The sequence below is a fragment of the Sturnira hondurensis genome, unplaced genomic scaffold (assembly GCF_014824575.4).
Source record: "Sturnira hondurensis isolate 20B ecotype Veracruz unplaced genomic scaffold, ASM1482457v3 Scaffold0022215, whole genome shotgun sequence".
In the NCBI taxonomy this organism is placed as follows: domain Eukaryota; kingdom Metazoa; phylum Chordata; class Mammalia; order Chiroptera; family Phyllostomidae; genus Sturnira; species Sturnira hondurensis.
In genome coordinates, this window is record NW_028094846.1 from 253,694 (window position 1) to 269,960 (window position 16,267).

The 16,267-nt window shown below is 56.3% G+C and overlaps 3 protein-coding genes across 10 annotated transcripts; 1 reads left to right on the forward strand and 2 right to left on the reverse strand.

Moving 5' to 3' along the window:
* Window positions 1-603: 603 nt before the first annotated feature.
* APOA2 (apolipoprotein A2) lies at window positions 604-5,257 on the reverse strand. Of its 6 annotated transcripts, XM_037035031.1 has the most exons (5): window positions 5,110-5,174; window positions 1,748-2,652; window positions 1,516-1,589; window positions 1,175-1,307; window positions 604-802 (listed from the first exon to the last, which is right to left on the reverse strand). In XM_037035031.1, exons 3-5 carry the CDS (start codon window positions 1,565-1,567, stop codon window positions 667-669), a joined length of 321 nt encoding a protein of 106 aa, XP_036890926.1. In that variant the 5' UTR covers window positions 1,568-1,589; window positions 1,748-2,652; window positions 5,110-5,174; the 3' UTR covers window positions 604-666. The 6 variants fall into 6 exon arrangements, with proteins under 6 accessions (XP_036890926.1, XP_036890924.1, XP_036890929.1 ...); XM_037035029.1 differs by lacking the exon at window positions 1,748-2,652 and having other exon boundaries at window positions 5,110-5,257; XM_037035034.1 differs by lacking the exon at window positions 1,748-2,652 and having other exon boundaries at window positions 5,114-5,192.
* TOMM40L (translocase of outer mitochondrial membrane 40 like) lies at window positions 3,530-6,734 on the forward strand. 3 transcript variants are annotated; one of them, XM_037035019.1, is made up of 10 exons: window positions 3,530-3,608; window positions 3,825-4,074; window positions 4,354-4,421; window positions 4,923-5,015; window positions 5,255-5,356; window positions 5,489-5,594; window positions 5,779-5,901; window positions 6,002-6,078; window positions 6,272-6,374; window positions 6,502-6,734. In XM_037035019.1, exons 2-10 carry the CDS (start codon window positions 3,960-3,962, stop codon window positions 6,639-6,641), a joined length of 927 nt encoding a protein of 308 aa, XP_036890914.1. In that variant the 5' UTR covers window positions 3,530-3,608; window positions 3,825-3,959; the 3' UTR covers window positions 6,642-6,734. The 3 variants fall into 3 exon arrangements, with proteins under 3 accessions (XP_036890914.1, XP_036890912.1, XP_036890913.1); XM_037035017.1 differs by lacking the exon at window positions 3,530-3,608 and having other exon boundaries at window positions 3,937-4,074; window positions 6,002-6,193; window positions 6,258-6,374; XM_037035018.1 differs by lacking the exon at window positions 3,530-3,608 and having other exon boundaries at window positions 3,937-4,074; window positions 6,002-6,193; window positions 6,258-6,591.
* A 341-nt stretch (window positions 6,735-7,075) lies between these two features.
* Window positions 7,076-11,212, reverse strand: NR1I3 (nuclear receptor subfamily 1 group I member 3). Its single transcript, XM_037035287.1, is given in 5 exon segments — window positions 7,076-7,389; window positions 8,208-8,301; window positions 8,304-8,610; window positions 8,730-8,782; window positions 9,917-11,212. Coding segments are annotated over 5 exon segments (1,281 nt in total). The 5' UTR covers window positions 10,533-11,212; the 3' UTR covers window positions 7,076-7,178.
* Window positions 11,213-16,267: the final 5,055 nt, after the last annotated feature.

Consider the following 16,267-nt stretch of genomic DNA (forward strand, 5'->3'; position numbering starts at 1 on the left):
CCACCTTGATTGGACCCAGCGTTGGGGCTCCCAGCCTCTCACACCCCACGTGCCCACCATGCTGGAGGACTGCCAGGCCTTGGACTGACTCCTGTCTGCTGGTTCCAGGCTCCCAGGGGGCCAGGGCTACATCAGCACCCAGATGCGTGTGGGAGGGGTGTGGAAAGGTGTCCCCAGACAGCGGTCCAGGTGAGAGCAGGCCCCAGGGGAGAGTGAGCCCCACCTTTTCCCGCAGGATGGGGGGTGGGAGGGAAGGGAGGACTCTGGATGACCCATCTGGGTTCACTTTTTGGAAGCCTTCTCCTCTCCATTGACCGATCTAGAGGAAATCCTGAGGAAGTCCTCATTCCCCGTCCCCTGCCAGGGACACAGTGTGTGACTCTCTCACGTCTCCTTTCCCCATTCCTCGTCTGTACAAAGCCTCCTCAGTCTCCACTCGAAGCCGCCCCCAGCCCGCAGAAGGCTCCTCCACACCCCATTCCATCATTTCTGATTTTTGTCTCTTGGACCCTTTCTCCACCCTTCACACCCAAGCCCCCTCACTGGGTTTCTCTCCGTCTTCCTCCTCCTTCTTCAAAAATGCCAGCCTCACCACAGACTGGCTCCCTTTCCTATTTATTGTAGAAACAAGGAGTGGGGAGGGAGGGGGCCTAGCCAGGGGGTACTCTAGGGGCCAGCTGCAGTTGGCTGGGCATCCACCTGCGGTGTGAACTCCATGAAGTAATCCAGCAACTTCAACAGGTCACTTTGAGCCTTCTTGACCAGGGGTGTCAGCTTCTCCTGTGTCTCCTCCAAGTAACCCCTGGATTGTGAGGGTTAGAGGTCAGTGTGAGGGACCTGTGGCACTGGCAGGGGCCTGGGTGGTGGTGGAGGTGAGACCCAAGACCCCAAACTTCCGTGCCTGGTCCATGCTGGCAGCTCCTAGGAGCAGAGGCAAGCCCTCCGAGGGGCAGAGGAGCACACCCCGGAGATAGAAACCCACAGCCCAGCTGCTGGGCCCAGCTGCCCACAAGACTGGGGGGCGGGGGCTGGGCGGACCAGGCAACTCTTCTCTCCAATTCACAGCTCATCCTCCCTAACCCACACCCCGAGTTCCATCATCTGTGGGACTACCCACCCTCCCATCTTTCTCCCCAGGGCCCCTGGGCCCTGAACCCTGCTTGCTGAGACTCACCTGGCCTGGGCCTGAAGCTGCTGGGCATTGACCTTCCCTGCCAGCTCCCTGCCATATTGGGTCATGGTCTGAAAGTACTGTGAGAACAGGCTCGGCAGACCCGGCTCCTCCGCCTGCCTCCGCACCAAAGCCCCTGCGCACACACAGAAACACAGGGGCCTCTTCTCAGATGGCCCCCAGCCAGGAGTCCTGGCCTCTGGCTACCCCTCTGCCAGGCCTTTGCAGGGGACTTCCAGGCTTTAGGGAGGGAACGGTCTTCTTCTTGAGCCCTGTGGTTGCTCCACCTGGGCACAGAGGGCGGGCAGATGGGCAGCAGGGACCGTGCTCCAGAGCACACTCACCTTCGAGGCTGCAGACAGTGAGGAGCAGTGCCGTGAGTGCCAGCAGCTTCATGGTGGAGCGGTGGGAGGGCGGCCTGCACAGACCTGGCAGTGGGGGAGGACACTGAAGCTCAGTGGGTCCCCGCCCCTCCCCAGGGACCCCTACCTAGGTGCCAGCTCCAACCTGGCATCATCCCTCCCCAGATGAAAACCTAGTCCTCTTGGCAGGCTCCTCACAGCCACTGCTTCCTACCTGGTCAGTGCCTCAGTCCTTGCGTCTGGGGCTGGCCTAGCAGGGGAGGCAGGGCCTATATACCTGCCTGCCTCCCCACCCCCTTGTCAGGTGACAAAGACCATGGAGAGGCATGGGGCAGGGGCCAAGTTAGAGTAAACAAGTGGGAGAAATGAGGGAGGAGAGGACAAGTACGGTGGGTGGGGATGCGTGGTGACAGTGTGGGAGGCAGGCAGGCCGGCCTTTGTGGAGGCCCAGGGGGGATCCTTTGGGCACATTACAGGTTTGCTTTTGGGGAGTGGGGCAGCAGTCTTGGCTCTGAGGGTTGCAGGACTTTGGAGTGCTGGGTTTTCTCTAGAGAGCTCTGACACATCAAGCCCTCAGCCCTCAGTAAGTTTGTCCCATTATGGGTGGATTTCATCTCCTTAGCCAGACCCCCTTCATGGCCACTTGGCAGAGAGGCTTTGGGGACCAGAAGAAAGGGTATGAAGTGTGAGGTAGGGTCAGAGGGCAGGTGATCGATTCTGTCCCTTTTTGAGTTAATGTATAGTGAGACCGCGTAGGCGGGGGCAGGAAACATGAGAGCCCAGAATGACCTGTGTTTTGACCAATGAGCATACCCTCCCCTCAGTCAAAGTCAGAAAGCAGCCTCTGCTCTTCCCCCCACCCTACAGGGAGTCTCTGGTAGGAAAGGAGGTCAAGGTTAAAGGATAAAGATTGAAGGTCCCTGGTTGCTGTATCACCTTATCAGTTTTAGGTGGTAGCCAGCCGACACGAGTTAGCAGGGGCCACAGTGTCCCTCTGACCAAGGCCCCAGCCCAGCCCCCACTGAGAGGAAGGGGAGTACATTCTCAGGCCCAAGGCATTCGGGTGGTCAGCATTTGCATCTTTCATCCTTTGGCCCTTAAAGTGTAGGTAGGACATTCCTGAGAGATGGGTTGGAGATGTGAGGACCAGTGAGGATGGTGACCAGAGCCCCTGACTTCCCCGCAGAGCCCCTGGCACTGGAAGGCATCCTCTGACTCCTGCCTGGCCCTGGCATGGGGCGCACTTTGGGGCGGGGTCCATGGATCTGGGTCTTATCTGCTGGCTCTGTCTGGAGAATCGGGGATCAGCTACCGGGGCGGCTGGGTCAGGGCTCAGTTCTGTCAGGAGCGAGGCTGTAGCCCCTGCTCCTCCAGCCCAAGCTCTTACCCCGAGTTCTACTGCGAGAGGATCAGAGAAGCTGGGGAGCCGTGGACCTGCAGGAGGGTTGAGGGTCCGTGTCCCAGGGCGGCCGGGCAGGCGGGCAGCGCCCACGCAGCGCACGGTGCAAGGCTAGGGGAGGGGGCCCAGGGGTTCACGCGGTGGGGGCGCGGAGGGGCAACTGAACCCAGGCTCGCAGGAAGCCCTCCTGTCGTTCCCTCCGCCACTCTTCAAGGGCTAAGCCTCCAAGCTGTATGGCGGAGGGAGCTTCAGCGACCCAAGCTCCAAGATGCTCCCTCCAGAGCCCTGCACGCTCCCAGGTCCCTGGACCTCTGACAGGCGGGGTGACAGAGGCCATCATCGCCTGAGTCAGGTTCGGGAGCGGACCTCAAGACCCTCAGCCCCCCGCCTCGCCGGGCTAGAGGTCTTTGGACGCGGGGCCTGCCACTCTCCTGCTTCCGCCTCTCCCATTGGCCCCAGGGAGATCAAGGCGGCTTATGTTTAATAGATTGGGCGGGGCCCAATCAAGGGAGGGTGGGTCTTTAAAGGCTTCTTTTGCCCGGCTCCAAGATGGCGTCCGTGACCACGCCGAGAAAGCAGCGTGAAGCCGCAGTTCTGCCATCACTCAAGATGGCTGCCCCCATCAAGATGACCGGGGTGTGCCGGGGGGAAAGGGGCAGCCTGAGGGTCTGAGACGGTAAGGACTGCTGCTTCGTTGCAAGCCTCGCCCTGGGGCCTAAGGATGAAGAGTAGAAAGACTAGGGAGCCGGGTGGGCTCTGTGGTGGGGCTAAGGCTAGACAGTGGGGGAAGGGATGGGGTGACAGGTCGGGGTGAGGGATCAAAGATGTGACGGGGCTGTGCCTGGGATTCACTCACCCCACCGGTGCCCTTCCCGCCACCTTCTCATTCCAGGGCTAGTGTCGGATCATGTGGAAGATTCGGGGCCTGGGAAGCTGGGTGATGGGGGGTGGGGCCCGTGCCGGGTAGAGGGAGGAAGAGCATCCCTTCCCGGGCTCAGCCCGGCCCCTCCCTGTCCTCTGGGCTGAAATGGGGAACACCTTGGGCCTGGCCCCGCTGGGGGCTTTGCCCCGCCGCGGCCCCCGTCGAGAGGAACCTCTGCCCAACCCCGGGAGCTTCGATGAGCTGCACCGCCTGTGCAAAGGTGAGAACTTGGCATTTGGTGTCTCAAGCTGGAGGCGTGGCGGAGGGCAGGGTCTTGAGTGCTGGGTGTGCGGGAAAGGGGAGATCACAGCTGCTGAGGTTGGGCCGGGTGCCCCAGCGGGGCCCAGCACTTGGAGTGGAGCGTTTCGTTGCAGGATCTGAAAGGAGGTCAGTTCCTCCAAAGCTCTTTCTGTGGGATGGAACGGATGGAACGGGGACTACTTCTTGGGGGAGGGGTTCCTTGTCTCTGCTTACTAGCCCCCCACTTCCACCCCCACAGATGTATTCCCAGGACAGATGGAGGGAGTGAAGCTCGTGGTCAACAAGGTTCTGAGCAGCCATTTCCAGGTGCTCCCACTTTGTTCCTCACTGCTTGTCCCCTCCTCTTCTTTCGCCCTTTGTACCCCTGCCTTGGCCAGGCCTCACGGGGTAGAGGAGCAAGGAGGGGACGTTTTTAACTTCCTTGGCCTGGGACTTGTTGCCTTTACCCAGGTGACCCTCTGTATATGTGGGAATATTTGGGATTCTTTTTTTTAAAAAGATTTTATTTGTTTATTTACCTTTAGAGGGGAAGGAGAGAGAGAGAAAAGAGAAACATCAATGTATGGTTGCCTTTTGTACATCTCCTTCTGGGAGTTGGCATGCAGGGAACCGGCCTGCAACCCAGGCATGTGCCCTGACTGGGAATTGAACCGCGATCCTCTGGTTCACAGGCCTGTGCTCAGTCCACTGAGCTACACCAGCCAGGGCCTGGAATATTTGGGATTCTTAAAAGGCCTGGATGGGTAGAGGTTGAAGGGCAAGATGAGGGATGGAGACACTGTCTCCCACCGGCTCCTTTTTCCTCAGGTGGCTCACACTGTGCACCTGAGTGCTCTGGGCCTGCCTGGCTATCACCTCCACACAGCCTATGCAGGGGACTGGCAACTTAGCCCCACTGAGGTGAGGGTTCCACACACCTGGGCCACTTCCCTAAAAGCCCACCTAGAGGAGGAGGGAGTGTGTAGTTATGGGGAAGAAGGCGCAGGGCGCCTACCTGCTTGGCTGGGTTTCTTCTGAATGGCAGAGGGTAGGGACTGGGTTGCTGAGCAGGAGTGTTTCTCTGCGGTGTCCCCAGGGGGCGCTCGGAGCCATTCAGGACTTGGGCCAAGGGGACCCCAGCTGTGTGTGCTCTTCAACAGGTCTTCCCCACTGTGGTAGGGGACTTGGACAGCAGCGGCAGTCTCAACGCCCAGGTCCTGCTCCTCCTGGCAGAACGGCTCCGAGCCAAGGCTGTCTTCCAGGTGACCCGTGGTGTCCACCCCAGCCAAGGGTTTCCTTGCTCCGTGAATGTCCTGCTGGAGGGTTCCAGGGCAGAGCAGAAGCAATGGTGATCCAGAGACAGGGGGACCTTACTGCTTGCTCTTGCCACCCAGACGCAGCAGTCCAAGTTCCTGACATGGCAGTTTGACGGCGAGTACCGGGGTGATGACTACACGGCCACACTGACCCTGGGGAATCCTGACTTGATCGGGGAGTCGGGTGAGAACTTGGGTCAGGGCTCGTTTGGTCTTGGCTGCCCACTTGCTCGTGTTGGCGATGCCCCTTCATCATCCGTACAGCTCAGGGATTAGAAAAGAAACCTCGGGGGCAGGCTGGGGTGGGGTTCCTGGGGCAGAGGGGGGCCGCTGTTGTGTCCGGGGCTGACTCCGTGTCCCCCGCCCAGTGATCGTGGTGGCGCACTTCCTGCAGAGCCTCACTCGTCGGCTGGTGTTGGGAGGAGAGCTCGTTTATCACCGGCGGCCAGGCGAGGAGGGGGCCATCCTGACTCTGGCTGGGAAGTACTCGGGTATGGGGCGTGTGGGAGGGGTATGGGGTGTGTGGCTGGGCTTCCCGGCTGGCGCCCTGCTGTTGCAATGCTCCTTTCCTCATGCCCTTGGTTTTCACAGCTGTGCACTGGGTGGCTACATTGAATGTGGGATCCGGTGGGGCCCATGCCAGTTACTACCACAGGGCAAATGAACAGGTGAGATGGTGGGCCCCCCGGCCACCCAGCATGGCCCACCCTGGACCTCCATTGGCCCTGCCTACCCCCTGTCCCTCCTGTCCGCGCTTCACACCTAGTTCACACGCGCTTCCTCCTGCTGACCTCTGTCAGGCCCCTGCAGTCTTTCCCGACAGACGTCCCTCTCCCATCCTTGCCCTCTGGTGGTCCTCAGGTTCAGGTCGGAGTGGAGTTTGAGGCCAACACCAGGCTACAAGACACGACCTTCTCCTTTGGTTACCACCTGAGTCTGCCCCAGGCCAACATGGTGTTTAGAGGTGAGGGTGCCTGAGACAATGCCCGAGGGGTGGCCGGTGGGGGGCGGGAAGCCCCGCCTTACTTCCACTGACCCCTTCTCTTCCCTGAGCCGGCTCAGTGACCTCGTCTGCGTTCCCTCCCCCACAGGCTTGGTGGACAGTAACTGGTGTGTGGGGGCGGTGCTGGAGAAGAAGATGCCCCCGCTGCCCGTCACCCTCGCCCTCGGAGCCTTCCTCAACCACTGGCGAAACAGGTTCCACTGCGGCTTCAGCGTCACTGTGGGCTGAGGCAGTGGCTGCCGCAGCCGCCGCTGAGTCAGGTGCCCCAGGCCGGAGACCGAGCCCCTCTCCAGAGCCCACCTTGCTGGGCGACCCACAGGTCCCAGGGGTGAAAACGGGACAGGACCATGCCCTCCTCAGAACTGGAGCTGCCACAAGGGAGCTGAGGAGGCAGCGATTTGAGGACCCCCCTGCCCCCAGCGTGTGCCCTCTGTCCACACTGTGGCTCTGGACTGAGGGAGAAGGGTTAAGGGGTCCATCAGCCTCAGTCCAGCTCAGTTGTCTCGCTCACACTCCCCCTTCTTCATGTCCCTGTGGATTAAAGCTCCTCCCCTCTTCCCCTTCAGAGCAAACCACTCTGCATGGGACCAGCGCCCACCCTGTTCCCTGTCCCTGGCCTTCCAAGGCCAGGATCCAACTTGACCTCAGAAAGTGGAGCCGCGCACTCGAGAAGGAGCTACCTCCTTCCCTTTCTTTTGTGCTTCCAGAGAACGACTTCACCCCCATGGCCACACCCTGCACCCCCACGACTGTGTGAAGAGGCAGTCATTGCCGTAGTCGTTCCTGGGAACCATGGGGCTCCCCTTCTCCAGGCCCCAGCCTCCATGTTGGCCCTTCCCAGCCCCGTGTGTCCAGCTGCAGATCTGGAGCAGGCGATCCTGGCAGACATCCCTGGCTGTGCTGGGCCTGGTGTCCATTGGTGCTGTTGGTGCTCTCGAGCACAGCCGCTGGGCCCAGCAGCTTTGCATTCAGAACCCTTTGGAGGAGGAAATAGCGGGGTCGCAGGGAAAGGAAGGACATGCAGCAACTGAGAGTGTTATCCTGCCCCTCACCCCCCAAATCCTCCAGACTGCCCCTCAGTGAAGCTGGGTCTGACCACTAGAGAAAGCCATGTTCTGGGGCGACAGGTTTCTCAGAGGTTCCAAAGGTCCCAAAGGGGCCTCTGGCACTGTCTTCACTCACTGTGCTGTCTTTCTTGAACCCAGAGCTCTGAGGGCCCATTGAGGAGAAAGCCCCAGACTTGGTGAGAACTTCGACTGTGTGGAATCTGAGGGTCTGGCCTTCTAGAGCAGGTTCTAGAAGGTGGGTGTGTCCTGCCATCTAAAGCATCCTTCTCTGGGCAGACTGGCTTGTGGAGGGGTGGGCAGGAGTGGGGGCAGGGTACTCAGAGGCTGGAGAGATGGATGCTGAGCCAGCGGCTTTGGCTGTGAAGCTGTGAATGAGCATCCCCTCAAGGGCATGAGAAGTGGGAGGACTGGCCCAGTGAAGAGGAGGGCAGAGGCCCAGGAGAGAGCTGAGACCTCCGGAAGCGCTGCTTGTCTGGGGAGGCTGGATGGGGCAGGGGAAGGGTGCCATCAGCCTCAGGAATGCTGCGATACAGACTGAGCAACTACTTCGCATCTCTACTGAATAAAAAACCTGGAAACAGCGAGCCAGAACGGCGGCAGCAGCCGTGTGGGTGCTGGAGTGCGTGGACAGGAGGGAAGGAGGAGACCCCAGGGGATCTCGGTTCCCAAAGGAAAAGGCAGAGAAGCACCCATGCTGAGCTGAGTGTCTGCCCAGCCCCTTCCTCACCTGGGGCAGCCTCCAAGCCCCCAATCCCTCATATGGACCTGGACCCTGGGGCCAGGCTGCTGGCCTTGCATGTAGCTCTGCGGAGCCAGTGCCTCTCCTGCAGTTGGTCAATCTCCTCTCTGGGTGACCTGGCCAGTCTGCAAGAGGGAGGCAGGTGGGGCTGGGTGGGCCTGCACAGCGCCCCAGGGGGCTGAGTCTGGGAGAGGCTTGAGGGGCAGGTTGGAGGAGGAATGGGCCTAGGGTGGATGGATACAAAGAGCTGGGAGTTGGGCAGAGGTGTTGAGAGGAACTTTCTGAATTGGGGGCGTCTCAACAGGAGAGGAGAGGGCTGTGCAGCTAGGAGCACACACTCAGGCTCCCGGAGCTGTGGTCTCCTTGATACTCTGTGGAAGTGAAAGAGGAGCTCTCAAGACCCTTTCTAGAAGCCCCCTGGAGAGAGACGGGGCTTAGGAGCCTTCGGGCCCCTTGCCTGGAACCACACCACGAGGACACACATCTCGTGCTGTTTCAGCACCGTCTCACCTTGGGCTCCATGTCCTGCCATGTAGCCAAGAGATGCACAGAGGAAGCTGTGCCTGGAGACGGAAAGTTGTGCTGAGTGAATTCAACAGATCTCAGCCTCTGCTGGCCTGAGAAGGGAGACCTGGTCCTGCATGGGCAGGGCACCAGGACCTCCTGCTTTTGACTGAGACACAAAAACAAAGTTGGCAATTCAAGGTCTGGTGCCTGGGGAGGCTAAGGGGTGGGTTAGCTGGGTCAGTGGCTCATTTTGTTTTGTTTCTGTTGGTGGGGGTGGGGGTTATAATTTACTGCAGTGTGTTCTTCCTGAAAGGTAGGGAGAGATCACACGCCGGAAGTGGGGCAGGTCCTTGGTGAGCTGGGGGACATGCTGTGCTGCAAAGTGGAGCAGTGTGGGGGTCAGGGTGGGCATAGATAGCGGTGCGGAGGGTGGGAGGACAGAGCCAAGCGAGGCCCAGGGTCGGGGCTGTCCCTTTGGTGTCCCCAGCCTTGGAAGGGCCCGGGGCTGAGGAGCCTGCCTCAGCTGGGTTCTCGAGAAGTCCTGGGCCTGCTTCATGCCTTTGCAGGGCCAGGGCTGCTGCAGGCAGGGTCACTGTGCCCAGGCAAGATATGTGACAAAGCTATGGACACCAGCCGAGGGCTGCCGGCCTCTGGTCTTGACCCCAAACAGCCTGCCCAGTGAAGGGTGCAGGGAGGGAGTCCCGAGGCTCCAGATGTTGGGGGTCCTGCCCACATTCCCGAGCCCAGCGGCAGAGGGCAAGGCGCTGTGCTGGGGGTGGTGTGCAGAGGCCTGGCTTCCACGGGATCATTGAAGAAGGTGGGCTCTTGATACCTGGTTCAGCACCACCTTCTGTTCCAACAGCGTTGTGATTTCAAAAGCTGTCTGGCCGAATCTGATAGGATGAAGCAATCCTATGGGTAGACACAGGATTTGTTATTCGTAGGTGTGAGTCTCGTTTCTTGGAAGTGTAAACAAGCTGAGATTCCAGCGACAGGTCCAAGGTCATGGAAACGGCAAACATTTGGGTGGCAGAGGGGCAGGTGTGAATGCTGGCTGCAGCCCTGAAGTTGAGTGAACTTGGGCGGATTGACGTGTGGAACCCGGTTGCGCCATCTGTTGGGAGCATTGCCTCATCACCTGGTGCATAGAAAGAGCCATAAGTAATTAATTCAATTATCAAGTACCTTCTAAGTGACAGGCACCATACGTGAGACAGAAGAGCAAACGAAAGCCGCACTCATTCCAGGAGAGCGTTCCGGGAGAGGGAATGGCCAGGGCAAGCACAGAGGCACCGAGGAGAGTCCCAGGGGTGGCCGAGGGCCCACCAGAGGCTGGGGTACGCTGAGCGAGGGTGACAGAGTCACAGGAGGCAGCATGGAGGAGCTGGATGTGGGATCACGGCCCAGAAGGGAGATGGTTCCTTTGGAGGTTTCGAGCAGAGTGGCGACCTCGTCTTGCATGTGCCAGGAGCTCATGCTGATTGCTCTGTGGGGACAGGGAGAAGAGAGAAACGTGGTCTGGGGATTCCTGGCACGGACAGGAGGGGCCAACTCACTGCTCTGCTTCCTTCTGGCCTCCAGGCTCTTTCGCCCCCTGCAGGCTGGGCAGAGGCACCTCTAGGCCTGGGAGACCCTGCAGCTCCCGATGGAAAGGCAACTGAGACTGGTGCTTGCTACTCTGAGCTGTGCCCACAGGCCTTTCTGGGTGGACATGGCACCTGCCCTGTAGCACTGGCATGGAGGCACAGGGCCACTCAGGAAAGCCTGGTGCTCCTGACTGAGCAGTCGTGTCCATGGGACAAACATCGGCCTTCTTTCCGTTATCACGCCACCTGTAGTGTGGAGTGCGGCGACTTGTCAAGAGCTAACCGCGGTGTCAGGCCCCAGATGCAGGAGGGATACAGCTGGACAAGTTCAGGCAGGTGGCAGGGCTGTTTCCACTGGGGAGGAGACTCACCCCCACGGCCAGGGCTTAGAAGTGATAGCCCATGGCCTAGTGCCCGCACCAAACAGTCCCTCGGCACAGCGTCCCCACTGCCCATGACTGCTGGCGTTGAGGTGACTGTCACAACCCCTGAATGTGGGAAGAGTGGCCATTTCGTCTGCTCGGGCCACTCCCTTGACCTTCCCCCTGCTGCAGACCACCTTCCTGGGCATGCCCTGGGCCCAACCCCTGCCTAATCTGTATTTTATTGTTTCCGGTCTCTGGCCCCCAGAAGAGTTTCTGCCTTCTCTTAGGCGTCATGTCACCTGCAGGCCGTGGAATCTGGCCCGGGATTCGTCTCCTGAAACTCCCACTCTGCCCTGTGTTCCCCTTGATCTCAGGAGCTTCCTGTGTAAGAATTAGGGCTATGGCCCTCAGTACCTGGAAAACAAGGAACTGCTGCTGTGTGTGGCCTCCTCTCAGACGGCCTGGGAAGGGCGCAGACTCTGGACCCAGGGCAAAGGCCTGGGGCGGTTTTCCCAGCATGCCTGTGGTGCTGCTTGCTGGTACATGGGGAGGGGCCCTGGTGTGTGGGGAACTCATGACTCATTCCGAGCTGCTTCTAATCAGACTGTGGAGATTTTTGCTACTGCCGAGCTTCAGGCCAGATCAGCAGTCTGTATGTGGGTGCTGGGCATGCCAGGCAGAGAGGGGAGACAGCAAGCTTTTTTTCATACGTGGTGTCTAATGGACAGGTGGGACAGTTACACAAGGCTCCCCGAAGGGAAGTTCTGAGAGACTGGGGTCTAATGAGGACCACCCTAGGCCGAGGTCCCACTTCCTAAGTAGGGAGGGCTGAGGACATGCTGGTCTCTAATAAATCAGAGGCAGCTGGGTTGGTCTGGGACTCCTGTGCCAGAGTGTCACACCCCTGCGTCACACCCTGCGCTGAGAGGGGTCTTGGGCTCAATTTAATGGATATTGCTGTCTTGAGATTCTTTTTTTTTAAGATTTTATTTATTTATTTTTAGAGAGAGGGGAAGGGAGAGAGAAAGAAGGGGAGAGAAACCATGCATTAATGTGTGGTTGTCTCTCATGCGCCCCCTACTGGGGAAGCTAGCCCTTACTCCAGGCATGTGCTCCCACTGGGAATTGAACCAGTGACCCTTTAGTTCTCGGGCTGGAATTCAATCCGCTGAGCCACACCAGCCAGAGCTGAGTTGACTTTTATAAGGATAATGAGGACTGGGCTTGTTCAGGAAGAGGTTGCAATCAGAGAAGTCCCAGAAGCCAGTCGGAGAAAAGTGGATTTTCTCTTTCAGAACCACAAGCAGGCCTTTCTTGCTGGAGGGTAGCATTTAAGGCAGGGAGTGGTCGGCAGGAGAGAGGTCTGGGGGTGGGCAGGGCCCATTTTCTTTCCGTCACCCCCTGTCCTTTCTGTCTCCTGACCCATGCCTGCCCGCTGCCTCTTAGCTAGTCTGGGTGCCCATCACTTCCCACTCATTATGCGGTCGCCTATTCATCATTCTCCCCATTACCAGCCTCCTCTCCTGCAACCCATCCTCCATGCTCTCGCTATTTCTAAAATGCAAATTTAATCATGTCTTTTCCCTGCTTAAAATTCTTCATTGGCTTCCCGTCACCTTCAGGATAAAATCCAATCTCTTCAGCATGACATGCAAAGTCCTTTGTGCTTGGGCCCCTATTTATCTCTCCAACCCCACTTCCCTGCCCGACCTGATGCCTCACGCTTTGGCTGTAGATGTGCTTAAGCCTTAGAGCTTCCTAAACGTGCTGTGCCCACTGACCTCCAAACATCTGCCTTCGTTATTCTGTCTAGTGGGAATCTTCACCTGGGCCCTCCCTTGCGTCTCCTGATCTGACCTGCTTGCCCTTCAGGCCTGAGCAGAGTCACCTCTGGGGCTGGGGGAGGGAGGGTGGGTAGGGTGGGGGCTGGCAGCAGAGCTGTGCCTCTGTACACGCACTTGCCACAGCACCCACACATTGCAGAGCAGTATCAATCACCTGTGAGTTGTTTAAGGCTTTTATTTTGGATCCTTAGGGTCTGTGTACTCCTGGCACATATAGTGAGCGTTTATGCAATTTATTTTTTTAAAATATTTTATTTATTTATTTTTAGACAGAGGGAAAGGAGGGAGAGAAACATCAGTGTGTGGTTGCTTCTTGCACACCCCTCACCGGGGACCTGGCCCACAACCCAGGCATGTGCCCTGACTGGGAATGGAACCAGCAACCCTTTGGTTCGTAGGCCGGCACTCAATCCACCGAGTCACACCAGCCAGGGCTGTTTATGGAATTTATAAATTAATGGGCAAGGGTATGAATTAAGGTCTGATTCCAAATTCATGCTCTTTCCATGTGGCATTATGTTATTACCTGTGTTGCAGTTATTCATTCATTCAGCAAATGTCTAACAGCTATCTGCTTTGTGCCAGGCCTGTCCCAGAGGAGTGGGGTCCTGGCTGCTGGCTGTCACCTGGATACATTCCTGTTCCCTTCAGGGGCTTTCTCTCCTAGTTGATTATCCTTTGCTGCCCTGACTCTGACCAGATACTCGTTTGTCTTCTAGTCTGATTCCTGACTCCTCTCCGACTTGTGACTTGCTCCTACCTACTGCTCCTACCTGCCATGTTTGCATTGACACGCAGCGACCTCGCTCGGGTGTCCACGAATTGGAATTTGCAGTCCGGGTCTGCTCGGCCCTGTTTGCCCACCCCCAGGGCCTGGCACAGTCACTTCCTTGCAGTGTTCAGGCTTCCTCCTTCCCTTTGCCCTTTATAACCCGGTCCCAGTCTTCTTTGTCTACATTTACTAGTGCTCTCCCACAGCCTGTTAAATTCCAGGTGCAATCCACCTCCCTACTGCTTCGACTCACTAATAAGGTTGTCTTCTTTGAAAATCTTTCTCGTTAGCCTCTATGATGTTATGCATGCCTGGTTCTCCACTTTTATTTCTACCAACTCTTTTTCTCTTTCTCCATTATGGAGTCTCCCATTTTCCTAAGCCTACCAGTTAGGAAAAACTATAAGCTTTTCTCTAAGGCTCCATTTCTACCGCCCTGCCTTTCTTCTTCTATGTTCCTCCCTGACAGTTTGTCTATTCACAAGGCTCTGGTAAAACGTAAAAATAACTGACATTGTAACAGCACAGCTTACAGTACACCTTTACATTCCTGATTTCAGTTGTCGTCATTTTGGATTGTGAACGTCTCCAAAACCTACAACCCCGGTTCCGGGGGACGTTGCTATTCTTAGTAGTTTCTTCTGGTGCCTGGTAGGGGTGAATCTCATTCGATTCCTTTTTCTGGACACTGACTGCACTTGCCCAGACTTCTGCCTCAGCACCTGTAGCCGCACCGTGCCTTCGCAGTCACGTGACTGTCTCCTCCTAGGCCGTGTGCTCTGTGTCCTGTGAGTCTCCTCTTCCCAGTGCCCAGCATGGATCCTGCCCGTACTGTATGCTCCACAGTCAATGCATGAGTATAGACCTTCCAAACTCTCTGGTCCTGAATTCCAAAAGTCACTTTGAGTCCTCTCCTACCTCTTGTTAGTGACCAAGAGGTCCTTTGCGTCTTGTATTTCTCCAAGTCCCTTCTCTTCTGCTGTCATCACTGCCCTCACCCAGACTCTCACACTTTGTACAGTGACACATCCCTGTCTCGTCTTCCTGCTCTGTTTCTATGGTCAGAGAAGTCCTATGTTTCCCTGAACATGGGACTGGAACAACAATAATCTGAACATGCTATTTCTATGAGGGTCAGCTTTAAGTTCCTCATTCTGATATGTCCCCCACAATTTCCCCATCCTCAACCTCAGTCTTCTTTCATCATTTTTCTCTTATAGGCAGATGCCAGATAGATTCGTCTTTTCCTCCTCCTTCCCTTCCATCGTTGGTCTAAGTTCTACCTTCTTTTAAGGTCCAACCCAACCCCATTTTCCCCAGAAAGCTTTTGAATCTTCAGGCCCTGAACAATGTCTTTCTTCTTGGACCTACTACTGTTTAGTGTTCTATAACTTACTGTTGCAGTGTACTTGGGCACTTAATCACCTATGGCAGGGGTGGGCAGTCTGTGGCCTGTTAGTCAAATGTGACCTGCAGCCTGCTTTACACAGCCTTTGAGCTAAGAATGTTTTTCTTTTAAATATTTTATTTATTTATTTATTTAGAGGGGAAGGAACAGAGGGGGAAAGAAACATCAATGTGTGGTTGCCTCTTGCATGCTCCCTACTAGGAACCCAGCCTGCAAGCCAGGCAGGTGCCCTGACTGGGAATCAAACCGGTGACCCTTTGGTTCTCAGGCTGACTGACATTCAGTCAACTAAGACATACCAGCCAGGGCTGTTTTTTCAAATTAAAATTTTAAAAGAAGCCCTGGCTGGTGTGGCTCACTGGATTGAGCACCCAGACTGCTAAGCAAATTGTTTTCAGTTCAATTCCCAGTCAGGGCACATGCCTGGGTTGCAGGCCAGGTCCCCAGTAGGGGGTGCATGAGAGGCAACTACTCATTGATGTTTCTCTCCCTCTCTTTCTCTCTTCCTTCCCCTCTCTCTAAAAAAATAAAGAAACAGATAAAGTCTTTAAATTGTTAAAAGAAGAAAAAGAATACCTCATAACACATGAAACTATATAAACTGCACACTTTGGTGTGCAAAAATAAAGTTTTACTAGAATATAGCCTCACCTGCTTGCTTACATGTTTATGACTGCTTTCAAACTATAAGGAAAGACTTGGAGTTTCAACAGAGACCATCAGCATTTACTCTCTGGCTGTTACAGAAAAAGCTTGCTGACCTCTGATGTAGGATCTTGAATTCCCTTTATAGTCTTTGCATAGCTGTTTAACAACTTTGGGGAGGTCTGTTGCACTAAGGACAACCTTTTCCATGCTAATTGGCCATTCATCAGAAAGGTGAGGGAAGCCAGAGAAGTGGACTGCAGAGACTGCGTAGGAGTGTCCCCCTCCCCCCACCAGAAACTAGTCACTTAGGTACCAGATTCCCACTAGAAAGTGAGAGTCAGAGGATCCACGTGGACGGGGAAGACACGGCCTTTTTTCATCTTCTCTGTTTCCGACCTGGCACAGGGAACGTGCAGGCACAGAGGGTGGAGCTGGAGGGAGGCTGTTGAGGTCTCCCCTGAATCTGCTGCTGAGAAAAGAGCCGTGGTCGCTGGCTGGGAGAAGCTCAGCTACGAACGACTCAGCTATTACAGGCCGGGAAAGAAACTATCAACAGGAAAGTGTTTGGCTTTGGGTGACAGTAGCTGTACGTAGGCGAAGAGATTTTACAGTGCCTAGAAGTGCCACGGGCAAGAGAATTGGAAGGCTTTCCTTGAAGCAGAAAGGAAGGTTAGATATTCATGACATTTACTCAGACGTTCTCTTCCTTTTCTTCTTGCTTTATCCATATTTTTCCCTTAAAACTTATACATCACACTGATTATTCAGTAAAGCTCCATCTTATTGAGAAATAATCCACGTAGGTTGGACTTTCACACCTGTTCCCCACACCTGGGCCGAGTCTGCGGGGGCTGGCTTTGGCCCTGGAACGCGGGCCACCGGTGGGTGGCTACCTGACTTGCCGGAAGAAACGAACGA